At 40.2% G+C, this 17982-nt stretch overlaps 1 protein-coding gene across 1 annotated transcript in view; it reads left to right on the plus strand.

Annotated features, from left to right (window-relative positions):
- Positions 1–17982, plus strand: part of ANP32B (acidic nuclear phosphoprotein 32 family member B) — a 39842-nt gene that overhangs the window by 3994 nt on the left and 17866 nt on the right. Inside the window, exons 2-3 of the mRNA XM_012802411.2 lie at positions 9817–9966; positions 13455–13577. Coding sequence (XP_012657865.1) covers positions 9817–9966; positions 13455–13577 — 273 coding nt within the window. The remainder of the gene's footprint in view (positions 1–9816; positions 9967–13454; positions 13578–17982) is intronic.

A 17982-nucleotide genomic window follows, 5' to 3' on the forward strand; every position in this document is an offset into this window, starting at 1 on the left:
CCACCTTAGGTGTATGTGGCTGGCGCCTTAGCTGCTTGAGCCACAGGCGCCGAGCCTTAAAATAGTCTTTGTAAAGAATGGAGGTTGCCATTTAAAAGTATTTGTAGGCAAGGATATAAAATATTTCTAAGGATAGGATATATATTAAATATTGTCATTTCAGCTGGGGATAAATTGTACAGTGCTAGGACACATAGTATACACCATAATAAATGGAGGTTTTTGTCAGTAAGACGAGAAGTCACTGGCATGTGGTTGTGAAATATAATCCAAATTTAGTTGTATTTTTAAAGTGGAAAAGAAAACCTGTTTTTCCTTATGAGGTTCTCATCCTTCCATAATACTAATTAAACATGTTGCCCTGTTGTGAGCGCCGTACTAACCATGCATCTGGGGACAGCCTTTATATTAACTGTTTGGAGTTTTTCATTCAAAGTTAGAAAGCCAGGCAGTACCTTGCATGTGGTTCATCTATGTCCCTGTGAAACACTACTGTGTTATATATGCTTTACTGTAGCATTTAAGAGTAGTATATCCTAAGTCCCAGTTTATTGAGGAAGGGGATTTAGATTTTCTTTAGCATACATCTTCCTTTTTTGTTCAACATCCCCCCATCTCTATTGTTGGTTCTGCTATGATGTAATTTTGAGCTTAATCTGGTATACTAATTGGTTGCATAGCAACTAATTGGAGTTTTTTTTTTCTTGTTTAAGATATGTCTTAGTCGAAGAAAGATAACAGGTAAGCCAAAAAATAGCAGATATCAATAAGCAAAAAGAAAATACAAGTTTAATATGCCTATCCTGCCATCTGACATTCTGGTGTATAATCTACCAGAATGTTTAATTCTTTTTTTCCAAACTTGCTAATATTGTGTGTACTAGTTTGTCGGTTTGGTTTAGGGAATTTTTTGAGTAGAGTCTCATTTACTTTCCCAGGCTGGGTGCAGTGGCACAATCAGAGCTTACTGCAGCCTCAAATTCTATTTTTTTTTTTTTTATAGACACAGTATCCTGCTGTGCTGCTGAGGTGTTTTTTGTTTTTTTTAAACAATGCAGTGAACATCCCTGTCTCTTGGTCATAATTTTTTTATTTTACAACCTTATTAATGTCTGCATAGATCATAATCTAACCATATCCTTAGGCTGTTTTCCTGGGGGTTTTGCTGTTGTAAAAGGTGCTGAAATTAACATCATCTTGTGGGGTATTTTTCCTGCCATATTGCTTTTCAGAATGGTTCTCTTCTTTACATATCCACCAGTAGTATATGGCTGTTTCTTCATGCTAACTCCTCTGCTATGTAAACCCATTTGAAAACCACTAATATAAATTTGTCATTTTGAAAAATTCTCTTAGGCCAGGCTGGGTGTGGTGGCTATAATATAGTTCAAATTTTTCAATGAATAATAGTAGAAAACATTTATTTATATTTTTATATATATATATATATATATATTATTTATTTATTTATTTTTGTAGAGACAGTCTCACTTTATCACCCTTGGTAGAGTGCCATGGCATCACACAGCTCACAGCAACTTCCAACTCCTGGGCTTAGGCGATTGTCCTGCCTCAGCCTCCCAAGTAGCCAGGACTACAGGTGCCCACTACAATGCCCACCTATTTTTTTGTGTTATTGTTGCAGTTTGGCTGGGCCGGGTTCGAACCCACCACCCTCGGTATATGGGGCCGGCGCCCTACCCTGTGAGCCACAGGGACCACTGGAAAAAATTACTATCTTTTTAATAACTAAAGAAAACAAATATTTGAGAGTTAAGTAGGAAGTAGTATGGGTTTTTCTCCCCCTTTTTTTTTTTTTTTTTTTTTTTTTTTTGAGACAGAGTCTCAAGCTGTCGCCCTGGGTAGAGTGCCATGACTGTAGCTGAGACTACAGGCTCCCACCACAATGCCCAGCTGTTTTTTGGTTGTAGTTGTCATTGTTGTTTGGCAGGCCCAGGCTGGCCCAGGCTGCGTTTGAACCTGCCAGCTCCAGTATATGTGGCTGTGGCTGGTACCCTAGCCACTGAGCTATAGGCACCAAGCTATTCTTTTTATTTTTTTATGTTTTTTTTTTTTTTTTGCAATTTTTGGCCAGAGCTGGGCTTGAACCCACCACCTCCGGCATGTGGGGTCAGTGCCCTGCTCCTTTGAGCCACAGGCACTGCCCCGTTATTTTTAATTTTTAAATGTTTACCCTAAATTTGTGTTTGAGAAGAGTATTATTTTGGAGATAGAGGGATGAAGAAGAGTGAATATGGCCCACAGAGTTAAACTGTTCATCTTCATGCAGAAGTCTAGCTAACTATCTTGGACTTTATAGCTCCCCAAGATTTACTCATAAATGTACAGATGCCCACCTTCTAGTCTCAGATAATAGGAGGACTTGGAATATGAGAAATGAGGGCCTGTTCTCCTTTCATTAGGATCTCTGGTTTATGTTGGATTTGGGAAATTTGAGATTATATGGGCCCAGCCACACCCTGGCTCTCTAGTCTTTCAAAGCTATTGTCTCCTTTACAAGTCATTCTGGATCCCTTCATACCCAAGAAGGAATGGGGGAGAGCAGAGGCTTAGGCAGCCTCTCTGGGGGCCCACTCAGAAACCCAGAGTTGATATAAAGATTATTTTATTTATTTATTTATTTTAGAGACAGAGTCTCACTTTGTCACCCTTGGTAGAGTGCTGGGGCATCACAGCTCACACCTCCAGCTCTTGGACTTAGGCAATTCTCTTGCCTCAGCCTCCTGAGTAGCTAGGACTACAGGCGCACGCCACAACGCCCAGGTATTTTTTGTTGCCGTTTAGCCAGGGCCATGTTTCATATGGGGCTGGTGCCCTACTAACTGAGCCACAGGCGCTGCCCTCAAATCTAATTTTTTTTTTTTTTTCCAGTTTTGGGCCAGGGCTGAGGGCTGGCGCCTTACTCCTTTGAGCCACAGGTGCCACCCTTTTTTTTTTTTTTTTTTTTTTTTTTTGAGACAGTCTCAGGCTGTCGCCCTGAGTAGAGTGCTATGGCATCACAACTCATAGCAACCTCCAACTCCTGGCTTAAGCGATTTTCTTGCCACAGCCTCCCAAGTAGCTGGGACTATAGGAGCCCGCCACAACGCCTGGTTATTTGGGTGGGTGGGGGTTGTGGTTGTCATTGTTGTTTGGTAGGCCCAGGTTGGATTCAAACCTACTAGCTCTGGTGTATGTGGTTGGCACCTTAGCCACTTGAGCTACAGGCGTGGAACCTAAAGATTATTTTAAATTGAAGGTATTTGAGACTCAGCTGAAGCAAAAAGAAGCCTACTCTGGTAGCTTGTCTGACTAAAAGCAAACACTTCTAAGAAACGAGGGCTGATGTAAATCCTCTTTTAGGAGTGAAACTATTCCCAGGAGAAAAACCAAGAGCAAACTTAACATTGCCTGATATTGTGGTACATACCTGTACCCCCAGCTACTCTAGAGGATGAGACAGAAGGATTCACTTTGTTTTTGGTTTGGGGAAGTTTGAGTTTGAGGCTGCCGTATGCTATGATGGCACCTGTGAATTAGTCACTGTGTGCCAGCTTGGATGCCACAGTGAGAACCCAAACTCTAAAAAAAAAATTTTCTTTTTTAGAAAAGTAAACCTACCATATAAATCCCCTCTCTGGGGTAGTTTTATGGCTGTAAGAAAACAGAAAGACCACTAATACCAGTGTGGACAGACATTATCACAAACTTTCTTATCTCAAAATCCCATTTATCTTTCCTAAACAAGCCTGTTCTTCCCAAATGAAGATTAACTCCTTCGTCCCTTTCCTTTAACTAAGTTAGGATTATAAACCCTAAATTCGATTCATCTCTGAGTTATCACATGGTGTTATGTGCATTAAATAAACATTTTTCTACAATTAAATCTCTTGTTTAATTTGCTGGCCCTAGTCACTGAACCTGAGAGAGTAGAGGAAAAGGTTATTTTAAACAACTTTTAAGGCTACTGATGGGATTTTCAGACTTGTTATCTTTGGGCACGGCCCTAAGTAGGACCTTCTCATGGGTCTCTGCTTTATGCAGTAATTCCTAATCTGCTGCTCTTCGCTTATTCCCCAGTGGCTCATTTTATTGTGCTGCTTACAGGTCTGTTCTGGGGGTAGCACATTCTCAGCCTTCCTGGAAAACTCCAGAGATATACTTTTTCTGTGTGTAGCCATATAGCCCTCTGCCTTACTCACCCTAATGTATTCTTTTGCCTTTTACTGGTGGAGAAAATTCAAGGTCTCACTCAGATGTACATTTTCTGAACATATCACTCTCCCATTTATGCACTCACCTCTATGTATATCCATCCTTATCCTTTTCTTCTCCATAGGTAGAGCTGTTCCACTTCTTTTTTTTTTTTGAGACAGTCTTAAGCTGTCACCTTAGGTAGGGTGCTGTTGCATCACAGCTCACAGAAACCTCAAACTCTTGGGCTTAGGAGATTCTCTTGCCTCAGTCTCCCAAGTAGCTGGGACTACAGGCGCCTGCCACGACGCCCAGCTTTTTAATTTTGGGGGGGCTGGGGCTTGGTTTGAACCCGCCACCTCTGCTATATGGGGCTGGCACCCTACTCCTTTGAGCCACAGGCACCACCCCCAGCTTTTTTTTTTTTGCAGTTGTCCTTGTTGCTTTAGCTTGCCCAGGTCGCGTTTGAACCCACAAGCCTCGGCCGTAATCGTTGTGCTATGGGCTCTGAGCCCTCACTCACAGTCTTGACACAAACCTCCTACGCAATATTACTGACAAGCCTATGACTATTTTTTCCTCATTCAGCAGTTACAAAGGCTCCTGTATTGAGATAGTGGGAACCAGAACAGACATAATGAATCTAATCATCTAGCAGTATCTTTTTTGTTCTTTTGTTTTTTTTTTTAAGAGATGGAGTTTTATTTTGTCGCCTTTGGTAGAGTGCTATGGCATCATAGCTCACAGCAACCTCCAACTTCTGGGCTTAGGTGATTCTCTTGCCTCAGCCTCCCGAGTAGCTAGGACTGTAGGCACCCGCCACAACATCTGGCTATTTTTGTTTGTTTTTGCAGTTTGGCTGGGGCCGGGTTCAAACCTCGGTATATGGGGCTGGCGCCCTACTCACTGAGCCACAGGAGCTGCCCCCTAGAAGTGTCTTTTTAAGCTTTTTTTTTTTGGCCCTGGCTGGATTTGAACCTGCCACCTCCAATATATGGGGCTGGTGCCCTACCCCTTTGTGCCACAGGCACCACCCTAAGCTTTATTTTTTTAATAGATTAATAATCACTTTGTTGAAACTAAATAAATTCATACAGAAAAGCCCTCCCAGCCTTACTTCTCTCCCTGTAGATACTACGGGAGAGATTTTATATACAGACATATAAGAAAGTGAATATGTGACACATCACAGATTCTATACATTTCTGAACCCACAGTGTACCCTGAAAATTAGTCCCTTATTTTTTTCCTACAACCCTAACATGTTGAGTTTTTAAATGAGCCCCTTACTGATGAGCATTTTAGTTGTTTTTTGTTTTTTCTATCCTAACTCATACCTTGTTTTAGTATTTTTGGACAGGTACAATAAAATATGAGCTTTAGATTGGGTGACTTATAAATAATAGAACTTTATTGCTCACAGTTTTGGTGGCTAAGAAGTTCACAATTGAGGCACCAGCAGATTCATTGTCTGGGGAAGCTTTCCATGCTTCAGAGGTGGTGACACCTTTTTGCTATGTCCTCACATGGCAGAAGAAACAGAAGGGCTGGCTCAGCGCCTATGGCTCAAGCAGCTAAGGCACGAGCCACATACCACCTGAGCTGGTGGGTTCCGATCGAATCCAGCCGGGGCCCGCCAAACAATGATGGCTGGAACCAAGAAATAGCTGGGCATTGTGGTGGGCACCTGTAGTCCCAGCTACTTGGGAGGCAGAGACAGGAGAATCACTTGAGCCTAGGAGTTGGAGGTTGCTGTGAGCTGTGATGCTACGGCGCTGTACCCAGGATGACAGCTTGCGGCTCTGTCTGAAAAAAAAAAGAAAGAGAAGGGATGAGGCTATTCCTTTCAGCCTCTTTTTATAAGGTCACTAATCCCATGTCCTCATGACTTCCGCAAAGGCCTCACTTCTTTACCACTTTTGAGTATTTAGATTTCAACATATAAATTGGGGGAGGGCAACATTCAGACCATAGCACTTATCTTAAGCCTTTCTACATGTTTGAAACTAATGCTTGAAGCATGCACCTTCACACTGATAGAATTGTCATTGTTATTTGGCATGCCCGGGCTGGATTTGAACCCCCCAACTCCAGGGTATGTGGCTGGTGCCCTTGCCTCAGAGCTACAGGAGCCGAGCCAAGTTACATGCTTCTATTACTACTTCTGCCCTAATGAATTTCAATGCAGAGCTACAACCCAAACCTCCCCTGAACTCCAGACCCACATGTCTAGCAGCCTGTGGATAAATTTTTTTTATTTTTTTGGCTTACGGATATTTTTATCTAGATGTCAGTTGGGAATCTTAAACTTGGTATATCCCTTATGGTATTTATTACATTCCCCCTCAAAAAGCTTTTCTTTTTATTTCTATCTAGGTCAGTGTTTTGTTTTTGTTTTTGTTTTCCTTCGAGACAGAGTCTCACTATGTTGCCTTCGGTAAAGTGCCGTGGCATCACAGCTCACAGCAGCCTCAAACTCTTGGGCTTAAGCGATTCTCTTGCCTTAGCCTCCCAAGTAGCTAGGACTACAGGCGCCTACCACAGCACCCAGCTGTGTTTTGGTTGCAGTTATCATTGTTGTTTAGCAGGCCAAGGCTGGGCTAAGATGCACCAACTTCGATGCCAGTGCCCCTACTCACTGAGCTATGGGCGCTGAGTCTGGTCAGTGGTTTTTAACCTTTTTATAAATATCATGGCACACTTCAATCTATAGTTAAACTTCCACCGCACATTTAGATCAGTGGTTCTCAACCTTCCTAATGCCGTAACCCTTTTCATTGCGAAAATAATTTCGTGGTTGAGGTCACCACAACATGAGGAACTGTATTAAAGGGTCGCGGCATTAGGAAGGTTGAGAACCATTGTTTTAGATTATATTGATCAAAAAAATATATATACTTACTGTGCTTTGAACTTGTTTCAAAAATATTTTTATGATTTTTGAAAGTGTTTTTTTTTTTTTTTTTTTTAAGAGACAGTCTCACTTTGTCACCCTCCATAGAGTACATGACATCACAGGTCACAGCAACCTCCAACTCCTGGGCTTAGGCGATTCTTTTTCCTCAGCCTCCCAAGTAGCTGGGACCACAGGTGCCAGCCACAACAAAGTTTTTGAGGCACACTGGTTGAAAGTCATTGATCTAGGTAAATGAATTCCAGTTCTCTAAACCAAAACCTCAATTTGTCCCCATCATTTTCCAGACCCAACAACTAAACCTGTAAGTTTCGACCACTTTAACACACCTCATCCCCATTTTTCTCCTCTTGATCTTATTCTGCTGTTTGGTTCAACAAATACATTCTAGCTAATGTTTGAATTCTCTGTGGTAGTTTTTAAAGATCTATTGTAGTGGTTAAAGTGGAATTTTACCAGTTGAGGAATTATCTTAAGAGGTGATTTCACTCAGTGAACTGGTATGCAACATGGTGGTAGTTTTAAAATAGCATATTAGTGTCATTTTGTGTAACATTTTTGGAATCTCTATCAGACAGAGTTATAGAAAACCTCCCAAACGAATTGGGAACATTACAGTTGTATTGAAGTTCATGTGGATAGGTGATTGCAGATGACCTTTTTAAAAAAATTTTGATGTTTAGTTAAATGTATGTTTAGTTTTTTTAATACAGAAGGAATAATTTAAGCATTCCACATTGTATATCAAATCATCACATTTTACCCCATAAGTGTATATGGTTATGATTTAATAAAAATTAAGTTTAAAAAAATACAGAAGGAATACATGCTTGTAAAAAACTTAGTTCAGGTATGATTATAATAAATGGTCTCTGGCATTCTCCCACTTCTTTACCCAGAGACTGCTTTCTGTCCATTTACAAAGTTCCAAGCACTACTCTATACTACAACTTTATGGAAACTGAGGCATAGAAAGGTTAAGTCACTTGCTCAAGTTTACCCAGGTTCTGAGTGCCAGAGTAGAGCCAGGATTCCAGTCCAGACATCTGTGTCCAGAGCCCAGCTTTTGTCAAAGTTGAACTCTCAACATTTCAGATGTACTGATTTCTTATTGAAAGAGGGAATAATGGCATTGGTATTTAGAGAAAAAAGGAGAGAAGGAAGGGAAGAAGTAAAAGGATGCCTGCATGCATCCTGAAACCAGGGCTTCTGAAGAGGAAGTAGATAGAGTAGTGAGAAGGAGTAAGGCACATAAGGGCATTATGGGTATGACTGACTTGAAATCGGTTTCATTCTAAATAGGGGGAAGGAAATGGTGGTACAGAGAATAACAAGTACCTACTTTATAACTGATAGCTGTTACGAGAGCAGCATTGCTGGATTTTCTGGGAGAAAATGACATTGTTAATAATTCCAGTTTCCTTTTCAAACTGTGTGCACGCATGCATTCCTGCTAATGCTCTTAAACTAGGTAGATTCACTGTAAGAATGCCTTTGTGGGGTTAGTTAAAAACTAATTTGTGGCCAGGTATGGTAGCTCACGCCTGTAATCCTAGCACTCTGGGAGGCTGAAGCCAGTGTATTGCTTGAGTTCAGGAGTTCGAGAACCGTCTGAGCAAGAGCAAGACCCTATCTTTACTAAAAAGTAGAAAAACTATCCAGGATTGTGGCGCGCACCTGTAGTCCCAGCTACTCAGGAGGCTGAGGCAAGAGGATTGCTTGAGCCCAGGAGTTTGAGGTTGCTGTGAGGTTTGACATCAGTACGCTTAACCCCAAGGTGACTGAGTGAGACTCTGTCTTAAAAAAAAAAAAAAACTAGCTGGGTGCCCGTTGCTCAGTGGTTAAGGTGCCGACCACATGCTCCAGGTCTGGTGGGTTCAAACCCGGCCTGGGCCTGCTAAACAAACTAAAAAAGATAGCTGTGTGTTGTGGTGGGTACCTATAGTCCCAGCTACTGGGGAGGCTGAGGCAAGAGAATCGCTTGAGCCCATGAGTTTGAGGTGAACAATGCTGCAGCACTCTACTGAGGATGACAAAGTGAGACTGTTCTCAATTTAAAAAAAAAAAAAAACCAAAAAACTGGGCGGCGCCTGTGGCTTAGTAGGTAGGGAAGAAAAGAATAGCCGGGCCTTGTGGTTGGCACCTGTAATCCCGGCTACTCACGAGGCTGAGGCAAGAGAATCGCATATAACTCAGATCTTTGTTTTAGACTCTTGCATCTTGATCCCTTCCCAGTGTCAAGATAATCTTGGTAAAGATTAATAAAAGAGTTTGAAAATGTGTTAGTGTAGAAACTGCTAGCCAGAATCTCTTAGTGATCTTAACAGGAAACATAAAGCTTTCCTCTTTTTCTGTGGTCATCTCCTGGGTTTTAAGATAGCTTTAGGCTAAAGGGGTATCTTCACTGTGCATTTGCATTTACATAAAGCTACTTTTAGGGCAACAGACTTGGGTAAAGGAATGGGGATACACTTTCGCTTACATCTTAAAAACCTCAGTTTCTGTTTCTGGAAAATAAAGAGTGTACGTATATTGTGATACATCATTCCATTTTTGAACCTATTCACATACTGCTACTAAAGGCTTAATACATTCTTCATTTATAACTAAGAACTAAGTCTAAGAGGCTGCTATATGTGGGTGTTTTTGCATTGTTCATTTTCAGTGTGTTTTTGAAAACTTATCCTTTTTTTCTTTGTTTTCCACAGGTTCGAGAACTTGTCTTGGACAATTGCAGATCAAATGATGGAAAAATTGAGGGCTTAACAGCTGAATTTGTAAACTTGGAGTTCCTCAGTTTAATAAATGTAGGCTTGATTTCAGTTTCAAATCTCCCGGAGCTACCTAAATTGAAAAAGGTAAGTACTAACGGTAAAAAGAGAATCATCCTGAGAAAGGAAAATGCATAATTTTACCTCAAAGGACACATTCGGAATAGCAGAAAGCACATACATAGTCCTTGGAACTGGGCAGATAGGGGATTGAATTCCAGCTCTATCTTTTCCTTAATGGGTGATCTTCTGCAGGTTACCTACCTAATCTCTTTAAGGCCTAATTTCCTCACCTATAAACTGGTGACATTACTTGACCTGGCAGAATTGCTTTAGTGTTTGGAAATAATGCATGTTGGATGCCCAATGAATAGTAGTTATGAAGAATAAGTATTGTGTTTTGTGAGTAATTTATTGTCACTCATTGTTATAGTGTTAGTTAAGTAGGTTTTGTTAGTATGCTCTGGTTCAGGAACCACAGGTGCCTCCCACTTTCCATATTTTATGTTTGTAGAATAAGGCTAAGTTTAAGTAAAGACTTTCAGGTTTATAGTCTATGATAATTCAAACTCATTATGTAATTTTAATGACTAGAAAGTTTAAAATATGTTGTGATTGACTAGAGTAATTCAGTATAACAAGTTACTGTGTTTCCCCTTCCCGGTTGATGGCTCATTGTTAGTGCTTTACTACTGTAATTCTAACTAGTTTTCTATCCCCTTCCAATTCCTCCCCTCCCCAAAAAAGTAAAAATGCTAAAGAAAAATGTCTCATCTTGGCCTTGCACATTTAACTGTCACAGAACCCCAGAATGTTAGAGCTGAAAGACACTTTGATCTTTTAGCCCAGCCCCTTGTTTTATAGGTATAGCAAAGACCCAGAAAGGTATAGTAATTTGCCTAAAATGGCCCACAGAAATGGTTAGTGCTAGAGCCCCTATCTCCTAACCTTTTGCATTTCATAGGAAAAGATGTGTGGTTATCTAAGTCTTTCATAATTCTCTACTGTTTTAGTATTCACTTTATTAGAAGACTTCAACAAAAATTGAAGCTTTTATTTAAACAAGAGCGTTCATAATTAAACTTTAGGCAAAGGGCAGGGAGGTTCTTGCTTGCTTGCTTGTTAAAAACAAGAAGGTTTTGTTGTGTGTGTTTGCTTTCTTTTCCCTTCTTTGCCTTCGTTAAGTAAATAAATGGTTAGCTAGTCCTCATGAGTTTCAGGTAGTAGTGTTTGGTTTTTTTTGGGGGGGGAGTCAGTCTCACTTTGTTGCCCTCAGTAGAGTGCCACAGTGTCATAGCTCACAATAACCTCAGATTCTCAGGTGCCTGCTACAACTCTAGGCTATTTTTAGAGACAGGGTCTCACTTTTGGCTCAGGTGGTCTCAAACTCCTTGACTCAGGCAATCCACCCGCTTCAGCCTCCCAGAGTATTGGAATAATAGGCATGAGCCACTGCGCCCTGCCTCAGATAGTAAGTAGTGTTTCTGATGAAAAAATTCCCCTTTCTAAGTATCTACTTTAGAAGTTCAAGTATAATCCTTTTATATTGGAATCTCTGATTAGCCCAGTTAAACACAAGATGGCTTTTGCTAAAGTTTACATAAACTTGATGCTAGAAGATTCTTAGTCTATGTTTTGTGTTCTGTTTTGCTTTCCTAGCATTCTTATATATATTTTCCTGAATTACTGTGGTCTCTGTACTATCAGGCAGAAAGTCAACCTGTCAATGATCATGCATGTGGGAATTTTAGGAAATCTTTCTTAGGTTTTTAAATACTAATCACATCCCTTATAGAACAAATGAAGAGAATAATACTCAAAGGTAGACCCAATGTTCTCATACCTGATAAGGACTTTATTTTTCCTACCCCAGAGCACAGACAGTTATTACTAAGAAACAAGTACTGAGAAAAAATCTGATGTATAAATGTCACGAGTTTCTTAAATTTACACATTTATTTTATTTCAAAATAAGTGTACTGCTAAATGCTTCAGTGGATTGCATTGTTATTCCTACTCCAAGGTAGTCATGTTGAAAAGATATGACTATTATATGTGATAGTGTAATCGCATGGTCTAAACATATAAGAAAAGTTGTCTGTTTTTTGATTGACTGAAATCACCAATAAAACACTTGAATCTTTGATCATAGGCTTTGCGGCGGGGGGGGGGGGGGGTTGTAGTTGTCATTGTTTGGCAGGCCAGGGCTGGATTCAAACCTACCAGCTCCGGTATATGTGGCTGTTGCCCTAGCTGCTTGAGCTACAGGCACTGAGCCATGGACTAGAAATGTAAATAGGCATTTGAAAGTTCTCTACTCTGCATCATGTAGTACATTGCATTGCATACCAAAGACTTCCTTATATGAGATTTTCATGTTATTCTAGGTATGTAGCATAATGGAGTGGGTGTGGGTACTTAACAAGGCAAGCTGCCTGGCTTCAGATTATAGGCCCACCACATTAACAGTTGGGCAAGTTAAGTACTCTTTTTGTAGTAAATGGGGGTAGTAATTCTACCTGCCCTATAGGGTTATTGTGAGATCATATTAATTAATATATTTCTAGTGTTTTGAAGAGTGCCTGGCACTTAAGAACCATAGGTAAGAGTAAGATATGGTTGGGCAGTATCTGTGGCACAAAGGAGTAGGGCGCCTGCCCCATATACCGGAGGTGGTGGGTTCAAACCCAGCCTTGACCAAAAACTGCAAAAAAAAAAGAGTAAAATATGGTTGTTATTGTTGTTGGCACTTTAAAATAGAGAATTAGAACCAGCTGTGTGGCCTGAGTTTTCTTGTCTACAAAAGGAAGAGTTTGGATTAGATGTTCTCCAGTGTTTTCCAGGCTCCAACTCCTTGTGGTGTAAAATTTTATGTTACGTATTCCTTGGTGAAGTCTCACTCCTTCAATGGCACATCACTTGCTTGTGCTACTTGACCTGCAGCTAAGAAATTAGAGTAGGATCTAATAAAGGCTAGTGCCAGATTTATGCGAGTGGCCTCTGGGGAGCTGATTCATAACCTGAGGCTGTTGCCCCACTCCCTTACCTGAGGTCATGGAGCTTCTTTATGGGCTCATATGTGAGGTCTCTCCTGCTTCTGTACCTTCAGAGTAGCATTCTCTAGTGCTACCTTAGGTTTTAAGAAAACATTGTAAACTTGCTTGGCATACAACATAAGCCATTCAGAAGCAGGGACTATTTCCCCTTTCTGACAAGTATATACAGTATGACCACTTCTCAAAGAATTCTGATAATTCTGATTTGTTTTGACCTAGGTTAGAAAATGTATTCATTGAGGCCAGTTTGAGGCCAGTTTTCAAGCAACTGTCATTATCTGGTTAAGAAAACAGTTTAGGTCTCACTCTTCTGTCTTTTTACCTTTCTATGTCCCCCACCAAATATTTCTGGGGTCTATAAACGTATTTGGGTTCAGTTCAAGTAAATGAACATACATGCCCTAATGTAAATAGGGATCATTTGATATTGATAAGTATTAGAAGGCTGTATTTGCTATTTATAACACCCTCGTGTTTTTCTGTTGTTTGTGTGTGTGCTTTGTGCATTTTCTCTTGCAGCTTGAGCTCAGTGAAAATAGAATCTTTGGAGGTCTGGATGTACTAGCAGAAAAACTTCCCAATCTCAAACATCTAAACTTGAGTGGAAATAAACTGAAAGATATCAGCATCTTGGCACCTTTGGTAAGAAATTGAGAATTTGGAAACTGGGATTTGTCATTTTCATTTTCATATTTCTTTGTAGTGGGAGAAATTATTGGGAATAATAAATGATTGAGAAAGTGATGGTTTTTTACTTTTAGGTGTCCCAATTTTAAAGATCAGAGCCTCTCAAATTAAATGTATTCTTGTGGCTTTGCTCTCCCTGCCTGATATTATGAAGGCTTCTTTCAAAAGGAAATTCTTGGGAGTTTTTGTTTATTTGGTCCTTATTTGACTGTAGCCTTAAACATGTCTCTTAAAATTTTTTTCCATTTGACCAAGCCATTTTATACTTTTATCCTTATACAGAAAAGGCTATTTATATTGGGTGGCATATGCAACTTATAGATGGAACAATCAAGAACAGTTCCAATAAGTGTAGGTTGTCTAATTCATAATCTTGTGCTCTAGCTTGATTGCCTAAAGTTTTGTGTGGAAAACTCAAGATCCTTCCCTGTCTTACATATTGGTATATGTCACAAAAAGCTGTTTAAGTGCCACTTGTGTTGTAGACTGATTTGTTGTGTGACCTTGGGCAAATTGTTTCTTCTCTCTGGGCCTCAGTTTCCTCATTTATGAAGCAGGGAAGACAATAATTCTCTTTCTTACCTACCTCATTTAGGGCTTCTGAGAAGGAAATAATACACTTTATTTGTAAATTGGGGAGCTGTGATAAAGGAGGGTCTGGTTGGTGTGGAAGTCAGTGGCCAGGACTGGAGGTAGGGATTAATGCAGGTTCTAGGGAAACACCATAGGCCGTGCTGTTTGGGAGAAGGTTATGTACTAGAGAGAGGCTATCTTTTAGGTTCTAGAAGAGTGGGGCCAGGAGGATAAAATATTCTTCTCTATTGTTTCTATTCTGATGTCACCGTACATTAACAATACATGGATTTTATATCACTTGTTGATACTTTACGGAATAATAAAGTTAAATTGTGGCTTCTTTTTTTTTTTTTTTTGAGACAGTGTCTCACTTTGTCACCCTTGGCAGAGTACCATGGTGTCACAGTTTACAGCAACCTCCAGCTTTTGGGCTTCGGTGATTAGTAGCTGGGACTACAGTCACCCGCCACAACCCCCAGCTATTTTTTGTTGCGGTATGGCTGGGGCCAGGTTTGATATTTATCGAACCCTCAGGGCTGGTGCCTACTCACAGGCACTGCCCAAATTGTGGCTTCTTTTAATGAAAAGGATTTCCTGTCAGAGTTAGAGGGTCTTTTCCTTCCTAAAAATTAAAATTCCACTCCAGTACAGATATAATTTTACCTTTTACTGAGTCTTTTACTTCTACATTGCATTAAGTGGACCATTTTTTAAAAGCTCATGTTTCTCTTAAGTGTCAGGAGCCTCTTTCTCACTTGTGCTTCATGAGTTTTTTACCCTTTAGTTCTATTATAAATATGCTCAGATATTCGGGCTTCTTTATTTTTACTAGTTCTATTCTCTTCCTCAAACCTATCACTATTCCCAATGTTTAAGCAGACATTTATTGAATTTTGCTGTATCCGAGGACTTTATTTATTTATTTTAGACAGAGTCTCACTTTGTCACCCTTGGTAGAATGCCGCAGCATCACAGCTCACAGCAACCTCAAACTCTTGGGCTTAAGCGATTCTCTTACCTCAGCCTCCTGAGTAGCTGGAACTACAGGCACCTGCCACAATGCCCGGCTATTTTTTAGTTGCAGTTACCATTGTTGTTTAATAGGCCTGGGCTGGGCTCGAACCCAACACCTTCATAGTATGTGGCTGGCACCCTACTCACTGATCTACAGGCACGAGCCTATATCCAAGGACTTTTAACATTTGCCCATTGTATCCTCATATAACCCAGGGAAAAGAGAATGACTGTCTTCTTTTTAGAGAGAGTTTTTAGAAAGCTGAGGTTAGAGAGCTTCCGGATAAATGGCAGAGTAGGGATGCAAACCCAAGTCTACTGTTGTTTCCACTGCCTTTGGAACTTGTTCTTGTGCCACCTGCAAATTTACCCAAATTTCCCTAAGCTAGGAATTCCAACAGGAGCACTAAATTAAGTGCCATGCTGTGTCAGTCGTCACATAAGCCTTTGTTTAGTGGTTAATGACAGTCATGTCAGTTCTGAGTGTCTGAGCATAGGAATCCCGTCTCTTTTTTTCTTTTTTCTTTTAAGGACAGGGTACTGGGGAGTACCTTTTTATGCTAGATCACTGGCTATTGCCTAATTCTCATGGCAACCTGATTCCACTTTGATTATCAGAAGCCTTTCTCTGTGTGCTAGAGGAACCTGATTCCTCTGGTACACATGATCGCAGCAGAAGCAAATGTAATGTATGGGATGGTTTGCTTGAGTGTTCTTGATCTGGTCAGTAATGTTTGAGGGCCTCTTTGATGGCTGTGAAAGTCTGGGTGGCCCAGGATAGCGAAAGACGAGAAGTAGACTTCGTTTGTGTTATATTTATGATTTTGAGAGGATCTGCTATTTCCATAAATTGTCTTGGGTGCTTGACGTGTGTTACCTAATTAATACAAAATAATCTTACTAGTATACAAAGTGGATAGAAGTATTATGTCCCTTGTTTTACACTGAGGAAGCTAAGGCTTGGGTGAGGCTGAACCCCTGTCCAGAGTCACACACATTCTGTGGCAAATCCACAGTGCTACACGCCAGGCCCATCTGAAAAAGCCTAGCTCTTGCTATTCTGTTGTACTTGCTGTTCAGATTCCTGTGATGCTATGTTCATCTCCTGAAGTTCTAACTTAGAATAAAGTAAATTTGTAGGAGGAAGTGAAGGGGGGGAATGTTGAATTCATTTTGACTTCTGAAAGTATTCTCAGTGGGGAAAAAAACACCATCCTCATCCTCATTAACCACATACATTTTGAACACCATCTACTTTGAGCCCAGTTCGTAACAGTCAATGCAATGATTGTGAATGCCTCTGCTTGCTACAGGGACATTAATCGAGAGACAAAGAAGGCATCAATTCAAACTTCCTTGGACACCTTTTTTATGAGACCTGGGCCATCCAAATCATCCCCCAAAGCCCTTCTAAATTCTAAGAAGGCAAGCAAAATTATTGTTAATAAAATGTTTAATGTTTATTATGGCTAGCCTATTAGCTTACATCAAATTTCGGGTGTGATAGACTTGTAATTTTCTTAGCAGTATTTACATATTAAATTGGATCCTGAATCTGTGTGCAGTGTATTTTGTGCCTTTTGAGCCTTAAAGCAAAATTTTATCACTTTAAACAGTTCTCGAGGACTACAGTTGTTTGGGATTTTTTGTTGTTTACTTGCTTTCATTTTCTAGCTACTCTTTGGCATGTCCAGATTTTTGGATGATGGGTATTTTATCAAGAAATAGCCAAAATCCCACATAATCATACAGTTTCAGAAACAGAGCCCCATATGCTGTAATAGTCAGTAAAACTCAAGCAAGGTTTTGGGACTGAAAAATATAAGTATCAGAGGTTGTGTTTGTGCACCCATTCCTAGGAAATAATTTTGAGATGTAAATGGCTCGTTTCTTCTAAGTGGTAAATTTTTAGACTTAGCCTCTTTGGGAAAACTGCCTAAATGTACTTATGGTTGTATCTTACCTAGTATAGTCAGCCCTTGTGAAGAGAAAGCCAGTAGCTAGCTAGTTGTCTGGGGTGACATTGCACCATTTTTTCCTTCTTTGGCAAGAAGTTATACCTGGACTTTGAAGGTCAGGCCTGCCCAGTAGGCCACCTAATCTGAAAGTTACATGATAAAAATGGAATTCTCCCTACCAGAAGAGCTAGGAATAGTTTCCTGAAGATGTTAGGGAACTGACTTAAATACAAGCATGTTATTTGATCCACAAATTCTAGGATTGTTGAACATTTGGGGTTTGAGGGGCACAACATGTGTCTGTTGTTGTAAGACCCTGCTCTGTGTTCCCTTGCTGGCTAAGTTCTCAAGGGCTACTTGGTGAGAGTAAAACAAATGTGGGCACATCTTAATTGGGAAAATGACGTTTCTTTTTGTGTAGGGTCACATACTACTAGATAGATAACATACTAGGCTTTGTAGGCCATATAGTCTCAGTCACAACTACTCAACTAGGCCATAAAAGGAGCCATGCATGGGTCATTACAAAAGCTTTAAGAAACATAAAAAAATCAAGAAATATAAAAGCCACATGGAAAGGAAACAAATAAGGCCCTCTCAGCAACACCAAAAAGCTGAGCCAATTGAAACTTGGACAGGTGAACCAGAAAGGGTGCTATTGACTATGTTTCTTGGAAGTGAAATAATGGATCATAACATACTTAGTCTCAAAACTTTTTCTTTCTTTCTTTCTTTCTTTTTTTTTTTTTAGAGACAGAGTCTCACTTTGTTGCCCTCGGTAGGGTACTGTGGCGTCACAGCTCACAGCAACC

The sequence above is a fragment of the Otolemur garnettii genome, unplaced genomic scaffold (genome assembly GCF_000181295.1).
Source record: "Otolemur garnettii isolate 467f Iridium unplaced genomic scaffold, OtoGar3 scaffold00014, whole genome shotgun sequence".
NCBI classification, from domain to species: domain Eukaryota; kingdom Metazoa; phylum Chordata; class Mammalia; order Primates; family Galagidae; genus Otolemur; species Otolemur garnettii.